Source organism: Tupaia chinensis, unplaced genomic scaffold, assembly GCF_000334495.1.
Source record: "Tupaia chinensis unplaced genomic scaffold, TupChi_1.0 Scaffold000164_1, whole genome shotgun sequence".
Classification (NCBI taxonomy): domain Eukaryota; kingdom Metazoa; phylum Chordata; class Mammalia; order Scandentia; family Tupaiidae; genus Tupaia; species Tupaia belangeri.
In genome coordinates this window covers 4,358,528-4,371,312 of record NW_006159638.1, presented here as the reverse complement: position 1 = coordinate 4,371,312, position 12,785 = coordinate 4,358,528, and the positions used below count along the sequence as shown (strand labels likewise).

Genomic DNA, 12,785 nt, shown 5'->3' with positions numbered 1-12,785 from the left:
GCACGCGCCCTATAGTGAAAATCTCTCCAAAAAATAAAAAAAGGCTGTATCTTCATGATAATAGTAATCATAATGGCTAGCTTTCATTGAAGACTTATTATGTACCAAGGACTGTTCTGTGATTCTTTTTTCACATGTTTAATTATTTAATCCTCACAATTGCCCAATGTAGTAGACACTACTTTCATCTTCACTTTTTGTATGAGGAAAACAAGGCACAGAAAAGTTATGTAACTTGGGCCAGCCCCATGGTCAGTATTAAGAGAGTCAGATCCCATTTGGCCAAATACAGTTTGAACCCTAGCCTCGGTGGCTTGAGGGACATGTGGGGCATATGTGTATGAGCGTCCAAGATCCTGACAGAATGGAAAAGTAGAGGAGAGAAGGTTGTGACGTGGACATGGCCCATTGAAGGTCCTCTCTCTGTCTCTGCCAAGCACACATGCTCACTAGCCATTAAAAAATAAATAAAAATGGTGGCCAACAGATGGTATGGTGGTTAAGGTGCTGAACTCCCACATGTCTAGCCACTGTTCAAGTCCCAGACCTGGCAACTTGCTTTCTCAATCAATCAATCAATCTCTCTCTCTCTCTCTCTCTCTCTCTCTCTCTCTGATAAACACATTAAAAGTAATAATAATAAATAAAATAAAATTATTTGTAAAGAATTGCTTTATTTAACTTTATTTATTTATTTTTAATTTGACAAGAGAGGGACAGAGTGAGAGACTGTGAGAGGGAGAGAGAGAGAGAAAGTGAAAGCAAGTCGCCAGGTCCGGGACTCAAACTGGTTAGTCATGTGGGAGTCCAGCACCCTTAACCACCATGCCAGCTGCCGGGCCCAAAATAAAATTATTTTTAAAAAATAAAGAAAGAGAAAGGTAAGTAACTTGATGAATGCACATCATCACACAGTGTATCTGGCAGAGCCACTGCACTTCGTTGTGTCTTCTGTAACCTCGTTCATATTCCCTAGTATATCTTGTAGAGCTCAATATATATGGAAAGATACCAGAAGTATTTATTGGTTGAAAACTCCTTCCTAGAAATAGCATGAATAATAAAAACATATTTTTTAGATATTTTAAGATGTCTATTTAAAAAGCCACAAAAACTTAATAGGCAGTTTATTTCTTAATATCCAGTAGGCTTAGCCTTTGAAATGAGGAGACCGCTAAACTGAATCATGAATCATGAGATCCAGGTTTTCCAGCTGTGAATGACTCAAAGAACTAAGATGCTCTTCGCATACTTAACATCCTATTCTGATAGATGCCCAGCATAGAAATTCAGCCTCTAAAAGAAGACATAACCTAGAGACCTCTTACGAAATCTAGCCCTAAAGTAAAGACTGTAACTGCTTTAGAGGGTAAGTTTTTCTTCCAACTCCCTTTATGATTTTGAAAATACAGAAATATGTCAGGCCTCCTTCCACAAACCTCCCTCCGCAAAGGGCATAAATCACCAATTAGAGAAATTCTCTAGGATAAATAGTCAAGACTCTCTTAAATAAAACTGAAACAAGGCTTCATGGATTTAATAGTTATTTTCCTATAATCAAAAGACATCACAGGAAAACGTACCGGTGAGAGTAGTCTGGGCTGTTATTTAAGTGGAAGGACAGATTTTGACAGCCTTGGGAAAATCTAGGTTTACAGGGCACACTGCAGGGTTGAGCTCACTCTGAAGACATGATTCTTTTCATTTCAAAAAGGGAAAGGAAGTGAGCCATGCCCTAAAATATACCACTAGAGACATTCCAGTCGATCCTTGATAAGGACTGGGAAGGCTGCCATCAGCTCATGGCTGGAAGAGGGAAAACTTGGATCAGAAAGCAGCTGACAGAGAAGCCATGTTGGGCATGGGAAAGACTTGCATTAAACCATAAATTTTCACCAAGGCTTTCAACTTTTTTTGGTTTGTTTTCTTGGGGAATTTTTTTGCGATGGCCCATGGTAAGAAATATAAATTATATTGTGACCCATAAATACATACAAATGTGTATAAAACTGGAACTCTTATTTTTATAACTGGAACAATACTCACCTTGATGATGTACATACAAAAGCACTGTGATATTTTTCAATTCCATTCTACTTTGCATTCCAAACACATTGGTAGAGACTCACTTTTTGAAAAACAGTGATTTAAACTCTGACCAGCATAAGAGCTTCTGAAGACACTATTTTTTTCTCAGTCGTGTCAGAGGGCATATACACTTACCACAGAGAAAGAGAGAAAGTGAGAAACCATCCTCTATGGAGAATAGTCCACTGCAATTCCTCCCCCATTTCTCCCTCCTGCTAGGATTTTGGGTATGCAAATACCCAGGATGTTTTTCTTTCTTTGTTTAAGAATTATGTATTTATTTAATTCCATTTGTTATTACTATTTTTTAATTTGACTAGAGAGAGACAGAAAGAGAGGGAGAGAGAGAAAGGGAAAGTGGGAAAGCAAGCACCAAGTCTGGAACTCAAACCACAGTAGGCCATGTGGAATCCAGTGCCTTTAACCACCACACCACCTGTCAGCCCTATACCCAGCATGCTTTTCAAGTCAATGGGTCTGGGACTCAGACTATGTGGCTGGCCATGTGGGATTCAGCCACCTTACCCACCACACCATAGGCTGGTCCTCAAGGGTACATTTTATAATGGTGTTTATTCCTCCCTCATAGCCCAATAGCCAACTTGGGAAAGCTGCAACTGAGCATCTGTTCTTAAGACAACAAGACTTGCTCCTTGGTGCTTCAATAAAGGCCTTCCAGAAGACCCTGGCAGTTCCTCACTGTGCTGACTCTCCTCTTTTTCACCCCTTAAATGCTGGTGTTCCCCCACAGATTGCTCATAAATCCCATTCTCTGGGGCCTAAGTCTCAACACCTCTTACACGGTTCTAACTAAGATGTCCCACAGATATACCTATTTGTTAGGGCTAAATTTGTACTTAGGAGCTCCCTTCTCCTTCCTCTTATCCAATCAAATCTACTTTCCTTCCAACTTTCCTCAACTCAAAGAATGGCACACTCCATCCCTCACCTAAGCCACAAATCTGTGGGTCATTTGCAATCTCTTTCCTTTACCTCCAGTTCAACCTTCTTAATATTCAGTGGCATGCAGATAAGCATTTAATAATCTGTTCTCTACATTAAAAAAAAAAAAAAGTCCTTACAGTACTTACCCGTTTCTCTAGTATAAATATACTGCCATAGCCAACTTCAAGCAACCAACCTGAGGTCACTGAAGGTGAGCTGGCAGAGACAAGCACAATGGCCCTGGCATACCATTTCTTATTTCTCAGAACCATGTCTTCTCTCTGTGCCTATTGTACTGCCTTAATTCAAGCTTTATCTTTTCTCTCCTAGCTAAGAAGGTAGGATATCTTTATAATCTTCTGTCATTTCTCTCATATCCCATCTCTTTATCTGACACAATTTCCAAAATATCTCTCTAAAATCCAAAGCTTTTATTTTTCCCCTGCCTAAATCCCTTCATTAGTTCTCCTTTACTCACTCTTCAACTTCATTTAAAAGGCCTAATAACTTGGTCTCTATAGACATTTTCTTTAAAATTTATTTTAAAGTCCATGAGTGCACACATGAGAGAGCTCAAGAGAAGTCTCCACAGGACTTGGTCATGCTGAGATACTCTTCCTCCACCCCTCCAGCCTCCCAGGCACATGAACACATACCCAGTGTGTTTTCAGTCCAGCTGGGCTGAGCACTTGAACCACAATTAACACAAGGCACCTAGCTCCACAATCCAGTACAACACTGATGTGTCACAGAGGCTCAGCCTCTTTGACTCTAGCTTCAACTCTTACAACACCACCATGTATATAAACTCTGTTCCAACACACTGGCAGATGCAGCGTTCCCAAACACGTGATGCTACCCCATACCTCTGCACCTTGATCATTCTCTTCTCACTCTCTAGGACAACCTTCCCCAGTTTGTCCACAGAGCAAAGACCTACTCATCTTTTCAGATCTAGCTCAAGTCCTTTTTTTTTTTTTTTTTATTTTTTTTTTTTTTGCTATAGAGCATGTGCGCTCACCAGAAAGACAGAGAGACAGAAAGCGAGAAATCACTCCCTAGGGGGTATGGCCATGCCGCAATCCCTTCTCCTCCATTCTCCTCTCAGGATCTTGGGCATGCATGCACACGCGCCCAATGTGAGTTTAAGCCACCATGTCTGAGACTCAAACCGTGGTCGCCTACATGGGAGTCCAGCAACATAGCCATTACGCTAACGGCTGGTACTGAGCCTCCCATTTTTATACCCATAGTACATTTTAGCACTTCTAACACTCTTTACTGAACTTATTTATTTGATTGTTTTAGTTTTTGCTACAGGGCACATGCACTTGCCAAGGAGACAGAGACAGAGAGAACAAGAGAAAGAAATCACACCCTAGGGGGGATGGTCACAAAACAATCTCTTCTCTTCCATTCTCTTCTTGAGACTTTGGGCATGCATGCACACACACATCATGATATTCAAGCCACCAGGTCTGGGACTTGAACCATAGTTGGCCAAGTGAGATCCAGCCACCTTAACCTCCATGCCACAATTTATATTATATATTGATCTCCTCTCACTAGACATAAGCTTCTAGATCTGGATCTCATTCCTGCCTATCCCAAGCATATACTGTGGTGATGATATACTGTCAGTAAATGGAGAATGCCACGCAGGTCAACTAGCACACTAAGACCAGAATATGCGAATTGCTCAGTAAATGTCTGTGGAATGAAAATATATCAGTATGTTCTTGCCATCTGCCTAAGCCCAGAGGACTGCTAAAATACCACTGCCTTCTAGGTTATTAGGGAGCTGAATTCCTGCCTTCCACAGTCAAAGAACTGGCAGTATAATTGGGGGGGAGGGGGAGGCCTGGTGGCCTCTGTGTTAGTGTATAAATAATAATAATTTTAAAATACCTATTTAATAAAAAAATAATAAAAATCATAATTAAAGTAAAAAAAATAAATAAATACCACAGACTGAGTAGCTTAAACGATAGAAATTTACTTTCTCACAATTCTGGAGGATAGCTATCAATAAAGTACAAGATCAAAGTGTCCCCAGGGGGTTCTTTCCTTCTGAGGCCTCTCTTCTTAGCCTTTAGGTAGATGGCCACCTTCATGTTCAAATGGCATTCTCCCCATATATCTGTGTCTAAATTTCTTCTTATTAAGTATACCAGTTGAACTGGATTCGTGCCACCCTAAATGGCCTCATTTTAACTTAATTAACTGAGCCTCCCATTTTTATACCCATAGTACATTTTAGCACTTCTAACACTCTTTACTGAACTTATTTATTTGATTGTTTTAGTTTTTGCTACAGGGCACATGCACTTGCCAAGGAGACAGAGACAGAGAGAACAAGAGAAAGAAATCACACCCTAGGGGGGATGGTCACAAAACAATCTCTTCTCTTCCATTCTCTTCTTGAGACTTTGGGCATGCATGCACACACACATCATGATATTCAAGCCACCAGGTCTGGGACTTGAACCATAGTTGGCCAAGTGAGATCCAGCCACCTTAACCTCCATGCCACAATTTATATTATATATTGATCTCCTCTCACTAGACATAAGCTTCTAGATCTGGATCTCATTCCTGCCTATCCCAAGCATATACTGTGGTGATGATATACTGTCAGTAAATGGAGAATGCCACGCAGGTCAACTAGCACACTAAGACCAGAATATGCGAATTGCTCAGTAAATGTCTGTGGAATGAAAATATATCAGTATGTTCTTGCCATCTGCCTAAGCCCAGAGGACTGCTAAAATACCACTGCCTTCTAGGTTATTAGGGAGCTGAATTCCTGCCTTCCACAGTCAAAGAACTGGCAGTATAATTGGGGGGGAGGGGGAGGCCTGGTGGCCTCTGTGTTAGTGTATAAATAATAATAATTTTAAAATACCTATTTAATAAAAAAATAATAAAAATCATAATTAAAGTAAAAAAAATAAATAAATACCACAGACTGAGTAGCTTAAACGATAGAAATTTACTTTCTCACAATTCTGGAGGATAGCTATCAATAAAGTACAAGATCAAAGTGTCCCCAGGGGGTTCTTTCCTTCTGAGGCCTCTCTTCTTAGCCTTTAGGTAGATGGCCACCTTCATGTTCAAATGGCATTCTCCCCATATATCTGTGTCTAAATTTCTTCTTATTAAGTATACCAGTTGAACTGGATTCGTGCCACCCTAAATGGCCTCATTTTAACTTAATTACCTCTCTAAAGATCCTATTTCCACATAGAGTTATATTGCGAGCTACTAGGAAGTAGGACTTCGACATACGCATTTTGAAGGGCACAATTCAGCTCCTAACAGCCTGCCACTAGATCATGAGCTTCTCAAAAGGCAGGAGCTATAAAGCTTGTCCTTCCTTCTCAGTACCCACCAAACCTAGCACAATCCCTGGAACACAGAACATTCCCAGTAAGTAATTTAATAAATAAAGGATATTTCCAAAAGCACAATCTGCAGATTGTGGTCTCCTTCAAATCTGGTGCCCAGCACCACACATGGCTTTGACTCTCCCTGAAAGAAAGTTTGATGCTGTCATCATCTCTAGTTAGTCCACTACCAAACAGCTATTTATGTGACTCTCAACGCGTAGCAAAAAAAAGAAAATCCTTCAGGCCACACACCCAAAGCCACTGAGAGTGCTCTTCTCCCTCCAGATCCAATGTGATACTCACACTGACAGCCACCCCACAGGGCTAGAGTCAGACTCAAAATCCAGAGAAAACCAACACTGCTGTGCCTTCAAAACAAGGCATCCCGGCTGAGGACAAACAGTAAATGGACATCTGCTGCCCTCTCCCTCTCACTGCTCCGTGCGATTTTGATACACCTATCAAGCATGGAACCTGCCTTTCTTACTATAAAGACAGGCACATGACCTAATCAGTTCCCTACTTTCTCCCAGGAATCTGAATCCTACGTGAAGTGAGGTGGAGATATAAAATAACTGGAGGGAGACTGGCCCCATGGCCTAGTGGTCAAGGGAGCTAGATCCCATACGGTCAACAACACAGTTCAAATACTGGACCTGCCTACTTGAAAAGTACGAGCAGTGCACGTGCATGTGTGCCCAAAATTGCAGCAGGGCCAAGAAATGAAAGAGAAGGGATTGTGGCATGACTACACGCCACTGAGGGCGCTTTCTCTTCTCTCTGCTGCTCTCTGGAGAATACACATACCCACTGGCAATTTAAAAAAAATAAAAATAAAAAAAAGGAAGGAATGTAGGTTGGAAGGAATGAAAGAAAAGGATAGATGAATTACAGACAGAGAGACAATAATAGGAGTGAGTTGGTTAAGCCAGTGCCATGAAAGGTTCCTGGTACACACATTCCTGAAACAGCCTTGGCTCCTGACCGCCTCAAGGTCTGATGCATTCTGTTTTTGTCTTCAAGACCTACCTGATAGTCTTTCAATAAATGTCCTCTCCTTAAATTAGATACTGTTTATTCTGTCGTCCTTTACCAAAGAATCTTAATAAATATAATAGCCCTCAGAAGTGAGGTATAGCTACTGGTAGATCTAAAATACAGAAATAGGAGCTGGCAGTAAGGATTCTTTGACCCACTACAGAAAAGTTTGCTCACCATCCTTGCTATGACATTTCAAAACAGCCAAACACACTACTTTCTTCTATATTTTGGGATTTTGTCCACATGCCTTCCCAGGTTAAATCTTTAGGGAAACGTCAAAATGCTGGAGTGTGTGGCCATTTCTAACATCTTTTGTTACTCTGACAAGCACAGAAATGATTTAGCTTTAACTAACACGGCCTATCTGAATGTAAAAAATCAGCCTTATTTATACTGGCCCTTTCTTTTGGTAGGAATCCAAAATGGCAGAGTCAGACAGATCATCATGAACAACTAGGGAATTTGTACACTTGGCCTTGGTCAATGGTAATGCTACAAAGCACAGAAAAAAAGGAAACGCAGCAAAAGACAAGACTGGAACCAAGAGAATTGGAGGAAGCCCAATTCCCCACATACCTCCCTGGCAAAGAGTTGAGCATTGAGATGAAGCCAAAGGGTAAGGAACAAACTAGCTTTGCCCTTTCTCCCAAAGGCAAAAAGATAAGCAACAAAATGAAGGGCTGGAGGGTAGGCAGAACAGTGAAGCTGACTTCTAAGAGAGAAGCCCCCAGAGTCAAAGTTCAACCCACAGAATAGAAAAGGCACATAAACCAGCAGCTTGAATTCAACTCTCATAGAAACCTAAGAAGATAAAAATCTCTCATTGCTCCAGAGTCACTCTCCAAGTATCCTAACCCATTGCACCCCCAGAATTTAAGATGCTGAAATAATGTACCCCTATTAGAAAAATCCTATCCATGGTACTCAATATGTCTGGGGATTTCAGGAGGCAACAGAGAGAGAGGTACCTAAGGCAGAGAAGTATGGCAACTACTATACGTATGTCTGATATTGAAGGGAAAAAATCAGAAAACAATAATAGCTACATGCAGCCCCAGCCACTGTAGTGCAGCCATAACACAGTGCCCTGTGAGCCTAGAAGCCACAAGACCAACTGTGGGTTTGAATCCCTGGGTAGCCTGGAAACACGCCAGTCACGCATGCAGGTGCACACAGGCATTCAGGATCCTAAGGACTTTAGGCGCTGGGGATAGGGGTCAGAGCATAATGAGACTCCGTCAAGGGTGCTTTCTCTCTCTCATACATTCACACTCATTCATTCATATTCATTCTCATACTATCTCAAATATTCCAATAACATCTAAATACAATGGCCTCTGTAACATTAAAGACTATCACCAACCTAGCGTCCAAGTTAAGTAGTATCAGCAACATTCTACAAGACACAAGAAATGAAAGACTTAAAACACAAACAATAGGAAAAATAGGAAGGGATGAACTCAAAAACATACTATGGGGGCCAGCGGGTAGTGTGGTTGTTGAAGCACTGGACTCCCACATGGACAATTGTGGTTCAAGTCCCAGACCTGGCAGCTTTCTCTCTCTCTCTCTCTCTTCTCTCACACACTCTCTCTCTCACACACACACACTCTCTCTCACCCACACACTGTCTCTCTCTCACCCACACACACTCTCTCTCTCTCTCACCCACACACTGTCTCTCTCTCACCCACACACTGTCTCTCTCTCACCCACACACTCTCTCTCCCCCACACACACACACACACACACACATACACACACATACACACATACACACACATGCTCTATGGCAAAAATAATAACAACAATAAATAAAATTTTAAAAATTAAAAAGCGACTATGTGGTGGTAATAGAAGAAATTGTATTTCTTGCGTTATACTAAGAGAACAGCTTTGATCTACAAAGAGTCTAAGTGAAGTAAGAATGTTTATCTCAAACCACTGATACCATCATTCATATACCACACTACCTGAGCAGTTTGGATACCAGGTGAAATTATTTCAAAATGAGCTATTAGACTGAATCTGCCAGACTGAGCGCTGCCTGTCTTCTGCTGTAGAAGTGAGCTCCAAAACAGCAATGCACTAGGCAGAATCATAGAATCTACAACAGTGGTCCCCAGAGAGGGCCCTCCAGAAGCAGCACTGGTGTAGCATCTGTCTCTTACACCTTCTGTGGAACTCTGTCTCCTGCAAGTAACTTAAGAATAGCACACAATTATGTCAGAACAGAGAGAAGATTTCTAATTCCATATTGCTGGGATCTCACTTTCTTAGGGAGAGAAAATGTAATTCCCTAACCTACTGCATTCTTTCATCATTTTCATTAGCTGACCTGAGAAAACAGCTTTAAAGACAACCTAGAAGGAATATCATGTTCTGTGAACAAAGGGAAAACACAGGGTGGGTGGGGTCCAGGATGAGTAAGGGCAGGCCTGGAATAATTTTGCTAGATATTTTATTGCTGATGAACGCTAGGTCTTTATTTGGCATATTAAAATAGTGCTGGGGAATGAGAGAGAAGCTGGCACATTGTCCTATAGATGGGATGGCCCTGGAGATTTGAACAACAGTTGGAATACAGCTGCCATGGCTAAAACCAAGCAAGTACAGATGTCATACCAAAGTGGAAGTAATTTCATATCATCACATGCTGCCAAGTTCAAAATGCCAGAGGAGGAGAAGTATTGATGAAGGAGGACTTTAAAATAGACTGGATAACTATTTTAAATAACAATTCTGTATACAGCTAAAATTTCTGGTGCCAAGGTCCATGAGCAACAGTTATTATGGTTTAAAGAGCTCAATCAAAACCGTCACCGCTCTGCAAAATTAAAACAATACAATATGCTGTTCTCAGAGACTGGAATAGCTACATTAAATGCAGTCATTGGATGTTAGACTTTGCAATTCCAAATGTTTGTTTAGAAAATGTCCTTCTACAAAGCATTGTTTTTCTCCCTTTTATTCTGGTGTTTGTTTTCCTTATAAGCAGTGCTATCATTTTCTATTATTTTAACTGAGATATCTGATAAGAAGATATATCAAAAGCATACGCTATCACATCACAGCACTCATTTCCCTTAGAAAAATAAACGAGGGGGACCAGCATGAGGTGCTGGACTTCTGCATGGCCGACCGTGGTTTGAGTCCCACACCCGACAGTTTTCTTTCTCACCTTCCCTTTCTCTCTGCCTTTCTGGCCAAATTAAAACAACCATAATCATAATCATAAATACAATTAAATATCTTTTTTTTAAATAAAAGTAAATAAAAGAACACTTCGCACGCACACATGCACAAAACCAACTTACCAAATGCCTTCTTAGGTTCTATTAACTGCAAGGTGAAGAGTTCTTCCTTTTTTAATTCCTTTAACTTCTTGGCAACATCATAGTGACGCCACCCAACAATATTTTCTCCATTTATGGATTCAATATGATCACCTACACAGATAGTCTTCACTGAGTCAATGATGCTCCCATCTTTAATTCTCTGAAAGAAGGAAAAGTAATAATTATAAAAAAAGAATCATATAATATTACTTTTCATGCTTTTGAGACATTCCATACCACATACTGACATAGTAACAATGTGATTTGATGCTCAATAAAGATGGAAGATTAATCAATAAAAGACAAGCATCCTCCTACCAACCATTCTTCATCTTCCTTATCGTTCAGATTTGGCTCAGTTACAGTCACCACCTTCTCTAGTCTCCCGAGAATGGGGAAAATGTCACTTTCATACTTCTGTAATACTTTCTGCTCTGTATGCTGAGCTCTACGCTACCCACATAGATTTCCCATTTCATTTCATTCTAACAACTTTTGTGAGACTCTCACATCATAAATCAGGAAAATTGGGGCTTGGAAAGATCAAGTAATTTGCAAGATTCAACATACTACCGTGCAATTGTTTATTTACCTTTCAGTGTCCATTACTTGGGGACAGAGACAGTCTTATTTATTATTTTATTCCTGTGTACAGTGACTGCACAAAAGTCTCTCCATAAATGATTGTTTAATGTCAACATCAGGCCCATTACATAAGAATAAATTCTGTGCTTTTTTTGCTGGCTATATTTTTTAAAACTTAAGTTACAAATATAGACTTAAAGAATGGTATGATCTTAGCTAAGACTGAAACATAGTAAGACAAATGTGATTATCATTTTGGGAGTCAGTAAGAGTGAGTTTATAGTATCACTTCTCATTTATGTATTTTAGATGAGGAGAACTCAGGACTGAAAGGAAAACTTCAAGTTAGTGTTTTACATATTTTTTAATTGTTTTGAAAGTTTTTTTTCTTTTTTCTTTTTTTTTCTTTTTTCTTTTTTTTTTTTCAGTTTTCTATAGAACATGTGCGCTCGCAGGAGAGAAATAAGGAGAAAGTGAGAAAGCCCTCCTAGGGACGATGATCACACCACAACCCCCTCTCCTCCACTCTCTTCTCAGAATGTTGGGCATACACGACATGTGCCTGGCATATTCTTCAAGCCACTGAATCCAAGATTCAAATCACATAGACTGCCATGTGGGATCCAGCCCCCCAACTAGCACACTACCTGGCTAACCCTGAAGTTTTGTTCTTTCTTCCATGAACAAGAAAGAAAGAGACAAGCACCCCCAACCAAGTCTTTATGCTATGATTCACCCCCCAGTTTCAGCCAGCCCTGGATCAAGGGAATGTGCACACCTAGTATGTTCGGGGAGGTCTCCAGCCACAAACCCGGAATCTTCACATGTGGAGCAGCCTTGTGGAGAGCTGTGTAACTGCTGTGCCACCATCTGACTTCTAAGTTGGTCTTTCTAAATTCTGCCTTACTTCTCTACAATATATCTGCAGTGCAAATTTCCAAAAGGAAACCTAAGATCCCTAATGTGACAACTAGAATTTCTGAAAGGATTTTAGGGACAGGAGCTTCAGAAAACTCCCCAGTGATAACCACCTGCAAAGGATATGCAAGTTTTTCCACACTACAAAGAGTGAGGCAAAATGAAGTTTACAATCTACCTTGGGAGTCACAAATTTTTCACAGGAATGATAGGATAGAAAATTAGGGGCTAGGGCCACCAGGTAGCATGGAGGTTAAGGCACTGGATCCCACATGATGGACCACACAGTTTGAGTCCCAGACCTGGCGACTTGAAAATCCCTCTAGGTGCATGTGCATGCGTGCCACCAAGATCCTGAAGGGAGAATGAAGGAGAAGGGATAGCAGCATGGCCATCCCCCTTTGTGAGTGATTTCTCACTTTCCCTCTGTCTCTCTCTGATGAATGCACATGCTCTATAGCAAAAACTAAAAATAAATAAA

General features: G+C 40.7%; 1 protein-coding gene across 1 annotated transcript in view; it reads right to left on the bottom strand.

Moving 5' to 3' along the window:
* The window catches only part of GIPC2 (GIPC PDZ domain containing family member 2), an 89,556-nt gene that overhangs the window by 34,502 nt on the left and 42,269 nt on the right, over positions 1-12,785 (bottom strand). The window contains 1 exon segment of the mRNA XM_006146082.3: positions 10,781-10,961. Coding sequence (XP_006146144.1) covers positions 10,781-10,961 — 181 coding nt within the window.